The sequence below is a fragment of the Mytilus edulis genome, chromosome 8, assembly GCF_963676685.1.
Source record: "Mytilus edulis chromosome 8, xbMytEdul2.2, whole genome shotgun sequence".
In the NCBI taxonomy this organism is placed as follows: Eukaryota; Metazoa; Mollusca; class Bivalvia; order Mytilida; family Mytilidae; genus Mytilus; species Mytilus edulis.
In genome coordinates, this window is record NC_092351.1 from 40,232,692 (window position 1) to 40,250,947 (window position 18,256).

The following is an 18,256-nucleotide window of genomic DNA, read 5'->3' on the forward strand; positions in this document are numbered from 1 at the left end:
TTTATACGTTTTTAAATTTCACCCTGCTAAGCCGAACCATTTTCTTTGTAAGAGTTATCTCCCTCTTCACTGTTTATGATCTGTGTGCATCTCCTTCGTAACAAAAAAGATAGCGACAAAATTCTTTTTTCAAATTGTTATCATGATGTATACATGCAACTTATTGTGATTTATCAACCAAAGTTCGCCATCCTCAGACACTACCCCCCCCCCTCTTTTTTTCTTGGTTTCTTTCTTTTTGGAGGAACCCCATTTCGCCTTGAAGTTCAGTTCTGTACATTTTAATTTTAAAAATGAAATCCTTCTTATAAACAAACGTCTACAATAGAAATTCATCCCGGCAAAAATCTGCTCCAATTCATGTGTTTTCTGAAATTAATGGAAGAACGATTTGTTAGAATACTAAAATAACAGCAGCATGTTTGTGTGAATGCATTAAACGTCAAAAGTTAACCTGTAAAAATATATAAAATGAATCAAGAAAAAAGCATTCCCGTTACGTGCGGTGCGCTTGAAATTCAATGACGTAAAAAATGGCTCCTAAATTCGTAAATATAGCTGAATTCCTACAATCAAATTTCCAAACATGCAGTAAAATATAAGTCTGTGCTTCCGTAAACATGTGAACGTAAGATGCATGTATGATCCATCATCAATGACCTGTATATAATAAAACCAATAGTGATCGTGTTTCTCCGATCAATACACATGTGCTCTGTTCAACGGTCTCCTCTGAAAAGAAATTATTTAATAAACTCCAGACATATATATTTGAACGTCACGTGACTTCAAAACACCCTTGCGCGCGCAGACCTAACATTCCATATCCTAAAATAGAATGTGAAACTTCCAAGACAAAATCTTACACAGTTAGTTTTTTTTTTTCTACAAGTTCGAACAAAATGTAAACAGCATGTAAAAGATCCACGAAGTACGAGTTCCAATATAAAATAGAGTAAATTTAAAATAAAAGAAGATGTAAGGACTTTTATTCTTTAGGATATCCTTAGGCTGTCTGTTTGAGAGTGCAAGATGTATAAGTACGCAGCCACGTCGTCGGTCAGAATATTGACTTTAAGTCCTAGGCCTAGCTAAGAGAGGGAGAGTGCCATGCAGACTTCCAATTAATTAATCAATCAATCAATCAATCTATTAATCAATCAATCAATCAATCAATCAATCAATCAATCAATCAATCAATCAACCAACCAACCAATCAACTAATCAATAAATCTGTTTAATACGGGTTCCAAGATCGCATTAGTTTCTTTTTTGCTTGTTCAAAGAGACCCTATCCCATGGGTTTAATTTGTATATTAGCCAACCAACCAATCTCAATCAATGGGTTTAATTAGTAATCCAGTCAACCAACCAATCAATCAATCAATCAATCAAAAAATCAATTATTCATGTTTTGGAGGGGAAAGACCATCTAACAATTGTTTAACAATTGATTTATATTTGTCATTTGTTATACTAATTGAAACTTCATGTTATTTTTGCTGTATGTGCTGTATGTGCTTTCAAAACTACTATTTATTTGTTTCTCCTTTGTAGGCGAATTTTCTGTGAGATATATAGAAATGAACTGGTGGAAACTATTGCCTCAAAATAGAGGTAGACCGACGCCTATTGCCATAATTGCGGATACTATTAAACATATCTTACCTAATGTCAAACTGCTTATAAGTCTTCGAGACCCGGTTGAAAGGTAAATAGTTATAAAAAGGTAAAATTTGCAATCTGCAATTTCTTTTTTTGTGAACTAATTCAGACCGTTGGTTTTCTAGTTTAAACTGTTTCACATTTGTCTTGTCGTGGCCTTTTTAGCTGACAATGCGGTATAGGTTTTACTCATTGTTGAATGCATACGGTGACTTATAGTTATTACGTTTTTCTTTGTATAATGTCGATCTTTTGTCGACTCAATATGAGAGGGGTTTTTTTTTCTTTCTGAATATGCTTATAAAAATAACAACAAATCAATTTGCTTATGCATATTGCGATATGTTAGAAATAAAGAAAGATAGAGAGAAAAATAAATACTATAATGCAGTATAATGAAATTAGTTCTGTTCTCATAAATCCTATGCTTCCAAATATTTGTTTTTTCGCGTTCCCGATGAGGGTAAATCTAAAATACTGATTTTGTGACGTTCCAACGAGTATTACTATTCTGACACGTTCCTTTTGCAGTCTATAGCCAAATCTTTAAAATTCAGCTACGCATTTCTTTTTGTGTACACAAAATCCTTTATATAATTATAAGATAAAACAAAGAAAACAATACAAAGGATGAACACTGACAAAAAAATCAACTTTCATCATGTTATTCGTCAGTATAAAAGTATTTGTTTCATACAGCATTAGTTTTAAAGCTCTGATTACTTTCACGGATTTGGCTATACTTATTGGAACTTTTGGATTATATAGCTCTTCATCTTTTATATAAGATTTGAATTTCCAAATTTTTTTGCCACGAGCATCACTGAAGAGACATGAATTGTCTAAATGCGCATCTGGTGCAGAAAAAATGGTACCGGTAATGTTATTTATAGACATCGGCTATATTATTATGTTTTAAGATCGCAGTCGTTCTACTATTACACGAAAAGGAAATGGAAGAAAGAGGATGTGGAGCCATTCGAAACTTTTCTTTATCCAGCAATCAGCAAGATAAGAGAATGTATAAAGGAAAAGTCGGAATTTGGATGCATCATGGAAAACGAACTTAAGGTAAATTTATATGTGATTACAGCCGATTGCATTGAATGTGCAGCTAAAGGTAATGTCTTTGGTTAGCTTGCTTGCTAGCTGAACCGTGAAGTCATTTTTATGTTAGGTAAACTACCCGTCTTTACGAGTAGACTAGTCCGACAGATAACCAATCTATCTGACCGTTGGACTATGCTTGTTCGAAAAGAGGGTAGTATACCTTACCTAATAATGACTTAACGGTTTAGGTATCAAGCAAGCAAAGATATAGCCTTTAGCTGACCACGGCATGGCTAAAAAAGAATAAAAAAAAACCAGACAAACAAGAGTACACAATTCACAAACAAGGAAAACACATATTCCCCCAAAACGTGGGGTGATCTCTGGAAGGGTAAGCAGACTCTTTTTAACGTGTGACTTCCGTCGTGTTTATAATGATATACAAACTCGGTTATTAGTTTAATTCGGTATGTCACTTTCGGGAAAAGGGGACGTTACATAACTAAATGAACTTATCGCTATCATTTGTGAATCGGATATTCCGTAACGGTCAATGCAACCAACTCATGATGGCTTCTATAAATCTACAAAAAATCTACAAACGGATGATTCCAACTTAACCACTTGGAACTCTTGGTTTAATAGCTGCCTTGTAAGCAGATATCATGATAAGAAATACAAGACCTGGAGTACCTATCAATTAGGTAAAATATACTCCGTATGCAGGCGCTGCTGGAATGTTTCTACATAAAATCGGAACCTGCACAATTGGGGAGCTGAAATCAACACTTTTGTGATAATTATTTCTTTTTACACGATCGGTATTGTCAATTTCTAGATGTAAGTCAAGAAATGTGACAGACCTGTAGCTGTTGTATCTTTTATTTCAAGTTCGATGGGATAAATGCATTCAACCTAATCACGAAATTTTGAATTATCTAGTGAGAGAAAACCATTTATGAAGCGGAAAGTAAAGTTAAAGGATACTACAATCTTTTTTTTCTTTCCTCCTTCGAAGTTCATATAAGCAGTCAGCCCCAAATGAATAAAGTAATAAGTCGACAGGAAGTTGGTTTCTTTGCGAATGATGATTGTTTGTGTTGAAAAACACGACTTCCAAATGTAAAAATATATTGACTGTCAAGAAATCAAGCTTCTTGATAATAACAACTGACCAAAGGTACCAGGCTTATAATTTGTGTAAAAAGATATCCAAAAATAAGATTGATTAAATTTAACCCGACTTAGAGATATAAATATAAATTGGACAGCCACAACTGACGTATACTATTATGAATATATGGTGGAACATCATATTCTAGACTATAATGTGTAAGTCAAACTTAATATATTTATCCACGTTTTACAGTTTTATTAAATCACAAACTTATTTTAATGTTTGACGTTCAGGAAGGTTTGAGGTGGAGAGTTTCTGTCACTTTTCTATTGGAAGCTTTATATGTCTACTACATAAAACGATGGATGTCTGTTTTCCAAAGGGACCAGTTTCTGGTGATACCATTTGAAGAATACAGAGACAACAAATTTGAGACAATGAATAGAATTTTTTCATTTTTTGAAATAAGTAAGTATAATTTGTTAATACTTTATATTGAATAAGTTAAACATGGTATTTACTTCGGACACAATGTAAATTGCAAAAAGGAATATATGATAGTTCAAAAATCATCAGAGAACTTAATTCTTTAGTTTAATTGTAGAAACGCGTTTCATCTACATAAAACCAGTTGAGGCTCTCGAATCGAAAAAAAATACATAAAGCACAAGCCTCAACGACAGTTTTATGATTATTTAATTTTTTTCTTCTTAAAGTGTCCTTTACCAAGTCATGAAAATGACCATTGTTTATATAGTTCGTTTCTGTGTTTGTTACATTTTAATGTTGTGTTTCTGTTGTGTCGTAGTTCTCTTATATTTGATGTGTCTCTCTCAGTTTTAGTTTGTAACCCGGATTTGTTTTTTTTTTCTCAATCGATTTATGAATTTCGAACAGCGGTATACTACTGTTGCCTTTATTTATACATATTAAGAACGGTAACAGAATCCACAAATAAGCTCTAACTGTAGAAGGAATGTTTGTTTTGGTCGGTATATATCGTGGTTCTTTTTTTACTGTAGAGATATCATCTGAACATAGACCTCAGTACATTCCAACAAATTGTTATATTCTTTATATTTGGTAATTGATCGGACTGATAGGCGAAACATACCAAATGGAAAGTCAAACTCATAAGTCGACAACGAACCGACAATACCATGGAAAATAAAACTACAACAAAAATCGACGAAGAGATCTACAACAGTATACAAAACACAAAAAAAAAATAGAGACTGCGAAACACGAACCCATCAAAAACCAGGATAGATCTCAAATGAACTGGAAAGGTAATCAGATCCTGTTCAACAAAAATGTAATGAAGGTCGTATGGTATTAATAATTATTGTTTTCAATTTGTTTTACTTAATTTTAGGACAACTGAATAGGACGGAAATGGTTCAAAGAAATATACTGAAAAAGAGAATCGTTAATAAAGGACCTAGCCCAATTTACACTCCTTTAACAGAAAAAGCAAGGACTATGTTGTACGAGTTTTATGAACCGTATAATAAAATGTTGAACGATTATTTAAATGATTCTTTCACTTATCGGTGGAAAAAGAGCCGTATGAAAGTTACAAATTAAAGTATACATGAAAGTGTTCTATATTTGTGTATTGTTTTATTACTGCTATCATTTATTATCATAGCTATGTGTTTTGTGCATTAATATAGTAAACTAATTGGGAAAAAATATTTGTTTTAGATGCACAAAAATTATCAGGATACTTTAAACACCAGAAAGACTACATCGTCGAATATAAGTCCGGGTGCTAGAAATTAGAAAAAAATTTAGATCGGTAGAGGTTTTTTATTAGTTGTTTCATGTAGTTTACTCCAAAATTAATGAACATACGCATGCAATTTATGAATTTTCTTTTTTCGATTAGTATTATATTGAATAAACACTTGGAAAATATCATGCGTTCGAAGCAAATACCGGTGTTTACTTTCAACATGAACATTAAAACTCGAAGCAAAGAATGAATGTAATATTTTATTAACTGTGCATTTGCATTCAGATATCGCAGATCAAATTTATTCGTTTATAGTGTATTAATGTACGTTTTTTGATTGAGTTGAGCATGCCAATTGATATTTTATCGTGTGCTTTTCTATGTTGTGATGTTATGCTATTGTTTCAGAAAAAGGGAGAAGGTTTGGATCCATTAAAACGTTTAATCCCGCTGCAAATGTTTGCACCTGTCCTAAGTCAGGAATCTGATGTACAGTAGTTGTCGTTTGTTTATGTAATTTATACGTGTTTCTCGTTTTTCGTTTTTTTTTTTTTTTCTTTATTTTATATAGATTAGACCGTTGGTTTTCCCGTTTGAATGGTTTTACACTAGTAATTTTGGAGCCCTTTAAAGCTTGTTGTTAGGTGTGAGCCAAGGCCCCGTGTTGAAGGCCGTACATTGAACTATAATGGTTTACTTTTTTTAAATTATTTGGATGGAGAGTTGTCTCATTGGCACTCACACCACATCTTCCTATATCTATGTATAGAAGAATACGTGTGGTCTTATTTGAATAAAGAAAACATAACATGAATATCAAAATTCATCTACAATAGATTCTTTGTTAATCTGTGGACCAGACAATTAAGAGTTTGATAAAAGTATTTATAAATCATGTCAGTACCGAAATGCAGAGAAAGTGGTCGGTACAGGTGTATTATAAAAGAGGGACGAAAGATAATAGGCGGATAACCAGAGGGATAGTCAAACTCATAGATTGAAAATAAAACTGACAAAGCTACAGTTAAAAATAAAAAGACAAACAGACAAATAATAGAAACAGTTTCAATTGTTTTTACTTTTCACTCACATCTTAAAACTTCAAGGTTAGCTGGTTCTGACCGAATAATCTAAACAATAACAAGTAAACATATATCCAGATCTATGCAGCATGATTTAATACCGCAACAATATTAATACTGTTAAATTATTGAAAATTGATCGTGAATGTGCCATTAGTCACTGCCAAGTTCGGTTGTTTTAGACAAACAGATATTTCAACTAAGATGTCTTTTTGTTTTGTTAACGCATCGTTATTAATAAGATGGAATTTGATGCGACTGTCATACAAGTGAGAGGTTTAGCTAGCTATAAAACCAGGTTGAATCCACCATTTTCACATAGGGAAATGCCTGTACCAAGTCAGGAATATGAAAATTGTTATCAATTCGTTTGATGTGTTTTATCTTTTGATTTTGCCTTTTGGTTAGGTCTTTCCGTTTTGCATTTTTCGCGGTATTTCTTGGATTTTACTTTTTTTCAATCATTGATTTGTAAGATTTAATGCAGAACATAAATTATGATCAATAAATAATTCGTTTTTTTTTTTACATCCTTCATTTTTTTGTCTCTTTTGCTGAAAAGGAATAAGCGGATATCAAAATAGATTTCTTGCAAATCTGTTTTAAAAGATAATGCCATATTAATACACCAGACATGTAGGCTTTGTGTCCCATCTCTTTTCGTGAAATATCTGTATTGTGTACGAAGAGTGATATATCTAAACAGGAGACGTTTATGCACTCGGATTCGTTCCTATTAGACTTCATATGATTCCCCCAAATTTATAAACTCTGGCCTCTAATATTCTTTATTTTCTTATTTATAGAAAGATACCTCAAATATTTGCTATATGCTAATCTTTTTGCACGTAGACGATAGTTTTTGGACCTAACTGAAAATGGTTTGCATAAATATGCACGTTCATAGCATGATTGTCTTGACCAGGGTTTGTTGGTGCCGATTCTCTTAGAGAATTGTCAGAACTTACAGATATATCTGTAGATCTGCTATTGTTACTATCATTACTTTACTCGCTTTCGTCACTTTTTCTGCTCTCGTTGCTTAGATCACTTCCCTGACTCTCTCTTGTACTGTACGAATCCCTATTTTCAAACCTTTCATCATGTACATTGTCTTTGTTTTCCATATAATTGCTTTTAAAAGGTAAATTTTCATTGCCTTGTTCACTTCCATTCTCTCTGTCTGTATTCAACTCTTTTAGGCTCATCTTTTCATTAATACCTCTTTCTGGTGTCGACATACAGTCATCGTTATTGGCTTCAATATCTATATCAACAGCAGTCATCTAGAATAAAAATCATATATCACGAACACTTGAAACACCAAAAGAAGACAGTATATGTATTGCTAATTTGTTTTCTCACATACCGTGCCCTATAGTTTTTAACTTGAACACCATAATGAATTGAGAATGGGATTTCTATAGTAGAGAGTTGTCTCGTTGGTAGTCATACTATATCTTCTGTTTTATAAATTGTGAAAAAATAGAATCGTTTTATCTTTATTAAAAGAACTCAAGAAACTTGGATGTAACTAATATATTTATAAAGCAAATGCCAACACTGTCCATAATAGAGTCTGCAAAATTGACGGGTTTTCTATTATACTTTAGGATCCATCTCCCTTATGCACAGCTCTGATTCCTTCTCCGATTTTGGCTTTGATTTAAGTCATTTTTCGGTTGTTCCGCTATTCAACATTTCTTTTAGATTGTGACCATTCAAATATGTTGGGCTCGGGCATTGCTGAAGATTCATTAATTGTCTAGATGTGCATCTAACGCATTGAACTTAGTATGTTCTTATTTTTACGTACGTAATTAACTACTACTGGGTTGACACCAGCCCAGGAGCCAGTACTTTGGTTATGACATATTCTACGGATATTGTTTGATAAAATTTTGAGGCTGTAAAATTGATAAACATATTATATATCAAGGGGTAAATTTTCCTAATGCTTTGTCCAGATTTAACTATATGTTATGTTATTTTTGGTTTGATCTGCATAGTATCAGTAAAGGATATTAAAACATTTTGTCCTCGACCATTACTAAAGAGACATTTATTGATGAAATGCACATATGATGCAATAAAATTAGCATTGTTATTGTTATTTCAAAACTGAACATATTTACTAGTACTTACCATATTATATGGCATATCATGCATACTTTCATACAAGTTACTCTCATTTTGCATGACGCTGAAACATGAAAAGCATGCAATATTGAGAGTGAATGTTTATTCTTTTATCCCAAAAAAAAAAAAGATATTTTCAATACCATATGCAACGTGTATTCAATAGCTTTTCAAATTTGATATTCAAATGTGAAAAACGTATTCGTACTTATATCCAATCTTCTAAGTTATGGAGAAAATAAATGCAAAGATGAAATTCAGTTTCTTTTTCTTGTAATTTCAAATGGCGTGTAATCTGTTTTTAAATTTGACAAAAACATGATTGTCCTTGCAGTTTGCCAATTTGTACTAAATTCAATAAGCTAATCACGCAATGGTATCCCTACACAGGTGAATTCGATACCACTTGCCAATTACACTGAGGAAATAATTACTCTTGGAGAATAACGGTCTTATAGGTCAAATAGTTCGCATCTTTTAGTGTTTAGGAATAGATTGAAATGCTAACACGCATTATTGAGAATTCTATTTACATAATTGAAAACTCACATAGTGTACAAAGCGAGAAAATTCAATAGATACTTACTAATAGTTATATACATAAACTAGTATATCTGATTCAGAAATAGTCAATATTTTTCATGTTGATGTGAGTACCCTTTATATGATATTTGTTAACGCTTGAAATCTTTTATATCTGTTATGCCTGTGAATAATCAAAGAGTCTTCCAAAATATACTGTAATTTTATTGACAACAAAGCAAAGATTCCATAATTCACGCCAAACACATAAACATTGGTGAAACAGAAGTGTAATATCGTATTTTTTTTTATCAAAATGTCACGATAGGAAAATTACCTTATTTGAAGAAGTGTTAGCGCATTCATTCTCGGACTGACCAGATGCACTACCAGTATCTGTGTTTCTCATTCGAACATAAGACTTGTCGGTAACACTTTCATTTTCAATGTCATCGTTTGCCTAAATGAATTGAAACAAATTCTATAACATTCAAATAAGCACATTAAAGCAATAGCATGTGCCGCAGCTTCAATTTTGTAAGTATTCAATTTTTATAATAGAAGCATATTTTGTTTAAACCCCTTTCCTAATCTACATACGACTCATCAGTGACGCTAAGAACAAAACAGTTTGAAAGGCAAAACAAGAACAATGAAGAAGAGCATTTAGTACCAAAAATTCCCAAAAGGTTATCTGCTTGGGATAAGAACAGATTAGTTTTTAGAGCTATTCATACTTTTGCAAACAGTAAATTTATAAAAGACTATATAACAGGTAAACATGTCAACAACGATGTGGTGACTAACTACAGAATAAAAACGAATACGTAAAACAACCTAAATCAGCACATAAAAAATAGGATAGATTTCAAGATTAGGTTTGTGATACTGATCGATACTGCATGTATTAATAACAATAAAAAATACTATACGTATTAATATAAAATTGTGGTAGTAATTAGATAATTAATTGTACTATCTAGCTATATAAATAAAGGCAACAGTAGTATACCGCTGTTCAAAACTCGTAAATCTATGGACAAAAAACAAAATCGGGGTAACAAACCAAAACTAAGGGAAACGCATTAAATATAAGAGGAGAACAACGACACAACATTAAAATGTAACACACACAGAAAATGGACTAAGCATTAGACAAAATCCGATGAGAATTATAGGTTTCATAACGAGTGAGAATTAGATATCGATTGATATCAACTCGAGTTATTTAATTTCAATAATAATAAACGAGCCTATGGCGAGTTTATTATTATTGAAATTAAATAACGAGAGTTGATATCAAGCGATATCTAATTCTCACAAGTTGTTAAACCTATTTCTCTTATGGCAAAAAGTTGTATGTGCGTGGCCTATTTGTTGCGAGTTGTGTTGCTACGGCCGTTTCTCTTTGCAACGCGTACTGATCTGTATACTTTTTGAACTAATATGGTTTTATTTTATTGTGTTGTATGTTCTTGTGTGAACAGAATACTTTTCCATTGACTCCCAGATATATCTTTTTTTATATTTTTATAGGTTTCATAACGATTGCACGGGTTCCTTTCTTTATTTCTTCGTCCATGATAAGATTTATATTAGATAATGCAGACGATAAAGCAGACGAAAATCGCGAAAACCGGAAGTAAACAATTAGTTGTCAAGAAAAAAAGTAGTCCCGGCATGACCTTTTCCAGTGAATAATGACCTGATCAACGGCCAATGAAAATATTGGAAATTTACGAGATAAGCCAATCAAATTAACGTAATTTTGATATCACTTTTTCATATCACACTCCGTACGGTGTGATACGAAAAATATATATTCACGTGGGAGTTAGATAACAGGCACCAACCATAAGAGAATAACAAATATAACATCAAAACCAAATACATGAATTTGGGATAGAAAAGTACCGTGACACGTCTTATAGTAATACAGTTTGATTTAGAAACTGTAAACCAAATACATCGTGTAGATTTAGCTGACAATAAATAGAACAGAAAAAAAATAAGTTAACCACAAACAATAGGACATTTGACAATATCCGATGAGATTAACAAATATAATATCGAAACTAAATACCTGAATTTTGAATAGAAAAATACCGTAACACGTCTTATAGCAATTCGAATTTAAAAAACATAAGACATCTTAAAAGTATAAAAGGAACTACTGATGTGTTATCTAAACGAAGCGCATGTTTTGCATACCAAAATATTGGCCTCGTTCCTTTGATGTGCCTCTATACCTCTATAAATAATTAGGATGATGATTATAAAGATACTATGAAGATTATGGAATGTTTTCAGAAACAATCGTGAATATTTGAAGAGCAAATCTTGTTTCCTTATTTTGAAATATTCTGTTATTTAAGTTGAGTGGAACATGTCTAGTGTTCTGTAGACATTTTTTTATTTCTTTTTAGACATTTAAATATTGATATCATTACCTTCTCAACAGATGTATTCACAGCTTCATTTTCATAATGTACAATACCACTTTTCAAACATGTTCGTTTGCCTGGCTTATTTGCATTCGCCTTTTCTTCCTTAAATAAAACATTGTTTTAAATGTCTTAAATGTAACGAAGTACAATCAATTAACATAGATTTAGTTTAAAAAAGAGTGAAAAATCTAATTATGCTGATGACCTTGTGCTGGGTAATTTAGAAAATAAATATAAATTAGAGAGAAAACATATTTAAAGTGAGTTTTAATAGTATTTCTAACAAAAGAATATCCCGTCGTCTCCGAAGAATTTTTGTCAAAACTTAAACGACTCAGATGATATGGATATGGATAACTGTATTGTTTTTTAAGCGCCGAAGGCATAAAAATAGTGACTTGATGGTCGCAAATTAAGATTACTGGTGACGCTTTAGCAGGCCATTAACCGTGTATTTCCGACTATCAAATCACCGATTGTTGCTGTCGCATCTTATAATACGATATTGTTATCTCCATTGTAATGAAACTGACAGAAAACAACATCAAATCATGCATTTAAAATCTTTCATATGTCGTCTTCGCTTGAGCATACGTTTTCATGGCATCAATTGCGATTTATGCCTTGAAAATTGGTGACGTTATCCAATCAAAAATTTCAAAAAAAAAATTTTCGACACAAGTCACACATTCGATTAAAGAAGGAACAATTCATAACTTGGTAGAAAAAAATGTACTTCTATGTGCATCTAATATGCAGAAACCTGACATATCGGGGAAAGTCACAGGATAATTATTTAAAAATTCATGATTACTTGTGTGATATATATAGTAGATGGCGATTGAATATTGTATACAAATTTTTCACCGTCCTTTATCGAAATTTTAAAATATTGTATATGTGTTTTCCCTTAACGAACTAAACTTGACAGTTTCTTTTAAAAATTCTATAATTTCTTAACTTGTTTCCTTCATTTCATGTATTATTGTTTCTGTCCTATAAATTATTCAGATAACGATTATAGAGATATAATGTTCATTAGGTAATCCTAAATTACTTATTTTGAAAAAGTCCCGAAAGGTTATAACATATAGTTTCGTAGACTTACTATTTCTTTTTTAGACATTTGAATATTGCTATCATTACCTTCTTCATAGAAGTATTCATAGTTTCGTTTTCATAATGCACAGTACCAATTTTCAAACATGTTCGTTTATTTGGTCTCTTTACATTCGCTTTTTGTTTCTGTGTAAAGGTAAAGTGTAAAGGTCTTACTTAAGTGAAATTAAGAACAAGCAATTCACATATATAAAGAAATGACAAATGTTAGTTATTCACATTATCATGTGCTGTGAAAGTTAAAAAAAAAACACAAATTAAAGGAAAATATTGATTCTAACATACAAAAAAGTCTGTTCTTTAAACCTTGTCTAAACCCAAACGATGTAAATACATGTATATGGTATGGATACCGGGGCAACTTAGATTTTGATTCATGGTATTGAAATAATATTGATACTGAAGTGATTAAGTTGGTGTATGGTATCGATACTATGACGATTTAAAGTTATTTACATATATATGTATTATTCTACAATTAAGGCTTATATACGGTCTACTGAGTTTTTGGTCTTTCTCTGTATATGAATTTGTTTGTCTTTTTATTTGCCAAAGAGTCGTTTAATTATTTGTGTTTCATCTTTCGACATTTTTTTAAGTATTCATTGGTTGAAAATTCCTGTATTTTTATGTGTGTGTGATAGAGTTTCGTTTAAGTTAAACCGACATTTTCCTATTATTTAATTGTAATTTGTTTTGAGTGGATAGCTTCCGGGTTTTATTATGGACACCCTGTAATGAACAAACTTACTAGTTTTGTTTTACAGTTTTGAATATTGAGATGATTTTATTTTAACTCCGAAATGAATATGGTATAGTGTGTTTAAAAAAGGGAGAAACAGAACAGGAGAATCAAACTAAATGCTGTATCGTTATTGTGAATATCAGTTTCCGAAACTACATACACCCCTTTTACTTTAGTGTCTTCAATAACAGCAGATTCACCAGCTTTCTTGGTGGTCTCCGTTTTGTTTTTACTCGTATTTTCTTTTTTGTGGCTTGATGACTTGTGAATATTAAAGAACATTATGTAGATTGATATCAAGCTACCTTAAAGAGTTCCGAAATGTGCTATCAAAACATCTCTATACACACACACATACACACACACACACACACCTGCAGTTAACATCGTAATACTTTTTTCTAGGAAACCTCGTTGCAGAGAGGAAAAATTTGAGCCCTAAAAGATTAGTCATGACTCCAAAAAATAGGATATGAATTTTGATCAGAAACGCGCTGTTGCTAGATACATAGTTCATCGTTTATTTTTATGCAATTATAAAACAAAAAGGCAGCAGGACATAATTTCCGAATCTGACAATCTCTCTGATATGGCTGTTTCTTTAATTTATTCAATTAAAGATGGACATATGGTGATTCTTTAATCTTTCATATTAGTATCGACAAGTTTTGTTTTACAATTGACAATCAATATGTTAAACCATCGGCTGCAATTGGAGTTAATATAAACAACTTCAGCGACTGGAACATTATTATCCAAGGCTAAAGACAATTACCGTCCGACATAGTACTTTTAATTTTGACATCACAATATGGAACACATATTCACCATATGACAAAATAAAAATTATATTTGATTTTGTTTTTTGAAACATAGAGAGTTGTAGAAGATGCAAAAAAATGAATTATTATTATTATAGTTTATTTACCTCTTCTTGTCTGTTCTGTGATTCATTACATGTGCATCTTGATATTTCACCTGTGACTTCATAATCATATTTCGGCTCCTACAAAAATAGAATATTAAGAGATTTTGATCGTACCTTGATTTGTCCCTTCTTATTTCCGATATTCCTACTCAATATGATAATATATTTTAAAATCAAAATGATCGTCCGTATATCATATAGAAATCGTTTTAAGATCCACAGTGTATCTCCTTATGAGTCCAAAATAATTCATTCGCAATAATTACGTTTTATCAATAACTATGTTGTTTAATATACACATACATAACATATTACTACTTCAAGTTTATATTATAAATTTCATCCACAAAGTTAAAGGCTCCGTTTAACTTTGATTTTAACGTATGTTTCCAGTCACCAGTCTTACTTTTTTTAGGTAGGTCACAGGAACGTTATAACATGTATAATTAGGGGATATGTATTCCGTTTCATATTTATTTCGGTTTACATTTCAAAAGTTGATAAGGCATCCTTTGTTTTTGTTTATCATTTCGGACAGAAGTACATGATTAATTGAATAGCATTTGAATTATTCACTCGCTGATTGATTTTCCAATTATTCAGTTAGCTTATTTTTTAACATTTAACCTTCATTTAGTGTTACCCCTCTGGAATTTTCCTTACCCATGTAACCATAAAATTCTGAGAAAAAATTATTTTTCTTTAACATTCAAATGACATCGCAAATACAAATGGTGTTCATATGTCAACTTAAACAAAAAACATCCAACATTTAATTTTACTTTGGCTACATTTGAAATTCGTTTTCTACGACAATGTGAATACGCGATGTAACAAAAAAAATAATAACTGATTGCATCCATTTCACTAATTAAAAAATAAAATACTACCATAATGATTTCTTTTTGCAAAAACATATGTTCAAGACTAGAACAAATTAAATAATACACGAAGCATTTATGTACACCTAGAGCAAAATATGTCGACTAGAAGGATGGGAGTAATATTTGTACTGCCACAAGAAAATGGGGAGAGGGGGTCACTATAATATATTTCATAAACTGAAATCAATCACAAAATTAAGAACTGTTTTTGATATATACGAAATGAAAGCAAACGACTATCACATTTTGAATGAATCTTGGAGTCGTTTCTAGCGTTAAATTAGATTGTCAGTAGTTTTCGTTTTCTTTCTATAAATGACGGATTCAAATGATTCGTCTTTCAGAAAATAAAAGATGACTATTCGTATGAACTGAACACCTACTGCAAATATTATTAAATATATTGATGGTATACCCCTTGTTCATCTGATTCTTGAGATCTCAATTTGTTGTCAGCCTTTGGATTTTCAACATAGCGCTGCAGTGCTTGGTCCTGATCTCCACAAACAACTGATTCTCTGTTACCCTTCTCTCTTAAACTATTTATATGAAGTGAAATATGTGATGCGTTATTTTTTTGGCAATGTTCATAAGTTTACACTATTAGTTTAGAATTCAAGCTTTTTATATTCCGGCGCCACCGATGAATATGCTTAACACACGTCATGTTTTTCGCTGGCTGTTTATGACGTCTTTACACTAAATCCATTGGATATTGGATGTGTACGGATTGATAATTTAGTCTTAGATGCATGATTTTTTAGTAGTTGTTATTGGCTTTGAACTAGCTGTCAGATAACTGCGAGTACTCTCAGATCTGTTCATTTTGTCTTTTTGTCGGGATGTATAAGTACCCGGCCATGTCCACTTGTATTTTTGTCCATCTGATGAGTTAAGCCTTTTTCAACTGATTTTTATAGTTCGTTCTTATGTTGTACTGTTATACCACTGTCCTAGGTTAGGGGAGGGTTGGGATCCCGCTAACATGTTTAACCCCGCCACATTATTTATGTATGTGTCTGTCCCAAGTCAGGATCCTGTAATTCAGTGGTTGTCTTTTGTTTATGTGTTACATATTTATTTTTCGTTCATTTTTTTACATAAATAAGGCCGTTAGTTTTCTCGTTTGAATTGTTTTACATTGTCTTATCGGGGCCTTTTATAGCTGACTATGCGGTATGGGCTTTGCTCATTGTTGAAGGCCGTACGGTGACCTATAGTTGTTAATGTCTGTGTCATTTTGGTCTTTTGTGGATAGTTGTCTCATTGGCAATCATACCACATCTTCTTTTTTATAATTAAGACGAAACACGCGTCTCGTGTACACAATTACCCACCTTGTATCTTTATTCAGTTTCAACATTTTGTAAATAAGCTAGAGTATAACTTGGAAAAACAATTAAAAACATAACAAATTTGTTTGTAAATAGTAATAATTCACCACACCCATAAAAAAATACCCTGAACATGAAGAGTATTTCTAAATAGATAGATAGATAGTTTATTCTCATAAAACAATGCAAGTACAAAGGTTACAGAGACATTAAAAACGTAATTCACATAATAACAAAAATAAAAATGCATAAAATAACATAACATAACATAGAAACATTAGCTTCTTTATTAACAAATTTAACAAATCGGGTAAATATTTACCTCGGTCCTGCTTTCCTGATGTGGTTGATGGCAGCATGTAATATTTCTGATTTTACAATAGATGAATCCCACTATTGTAATCACGAAATATATGATCCCAGCAATCCCGACAACTATGCATATTGTCTCATTTTTGAATAACATAGTTTTCTACCCTTTTATTATTCATATATACATAATGTATCTCTTGAAACAGCGTGCATTATTGTCGCTGGTCCCTCTTATTGTGTATTTGAAGAACCGCTTCGAACTTTGCTGGTACAAACAATTTCAGATTTAACAAAATAGACAATATAAGCAGAGGCATGGACATTCCAAGAAGAACTAATTGAATACGTACATGTTGTACTCTTTTCTATCTTCAATCATATCGTTTTAGTATAATTATAAATGTTGAATTAAATATGTCTAATTTTCTCATGCATGCTGTTAACTCCTTTAGTTCTATTTTAACTTAATAGTTTATTTACATCACGAGTAACGTTATGATACGATCGAAGACATGACAGTGCATCATCCCTAAGAACAGAATGTTTTATTGTTGTAATGATTGTTTAAGGCGTTTTGTGTTTCTTTTCCTACTTCTGTATTGAATAATTATTTGAATGCGCTCAATTGATTACTCATTCATACAAAATTCAATAGTTTTTTAACATGTTACACGGAAGCTTATATGTTAACTAGTATATATGTATTTATGACTCATAACAAAAACTATTCAACAAATCTTAACGTTAGTCTAGAATGCAATGTGTTGGTGTTGTCTTGTTTAAAATGCTCATGATAATTTGTAAAAGTTCACAAAAATATCAGGCTTATAAGTTTGCACGTTTCGTCTACATAGTCAATATGACGGTTTGTATATTATGTTGTTGAGACATTCGAAACAATTGCAAAATCTCTTAATAAAGCTGTTAAATGAAATGAAAAACAGTTCTCTTGGAATAATTTTCTCTATCTCTTATTTTTAATATAAATCATACTTATTAAATACTTGTTTTGTATGATTTTCTTAATCAATAGAGAAATTACACGCACATAGCTGTACTGCTACAACGCAACTCGCATATTGAAATGTATTCTTAAATATTTTGAAAGATTTTAATTAACATATGAAACAAATCAGTAATGTCTTTCAAATGCATGATAAAAAAAAATGCATAC

General features: G+C 31.6%; 1 protein-coding gene and 1 long non-coding RNA gene across 2 annotated transcripts; one reads left to right on the forward strand and one right to left on the reverse strand.

The window, feature by feature from the left end:
• The first annotated feature begins 1,561 nt into the window (after positions 1 to 1,561).
• Positions 1,562 to 4,290, forward strand: LOC139487005 (uncharacterized). Its single transcript, XR_011655712.1, has 3 exons — positions 1,562 to 1,711; positions 2,586 to 2,736; positions 4,126 to 4,290. It is a non-coding gene; the product is annotated as an uncharacterized lncRNA (long non-coding RNA).
• Positions 4,291 to 7,659: 3,369 nt separating this feature from the next.
• On the reverse strand, positions 7,660 to 16,799 carry LOC139484084 (myb-like protein X). The gene is made up of 7 exons (XM_071267809.1): positions 16,774 to 16,799; positions 15,852 to 15,975; positions 14,553 to 14,630; positions 13,796 to 13,885; positions 11,764 to 11,862; positions 9,651 to 9,773; positions 7,660 to 7,938 (listed from the first exon to the last, which is right to left on the reverse strand). The coding sequence occupies exons 1-7, from the start codon at positions 16,797 to 16,799 to the stop codon at positions 7,660 to 7,662; spliced, it is 819 nt and encodes a 272-aa protein (XP_071123910.1).
• Between the last annotated feature and the right edge of the window lie 1,457 nt (positions 16,800 to 18,256).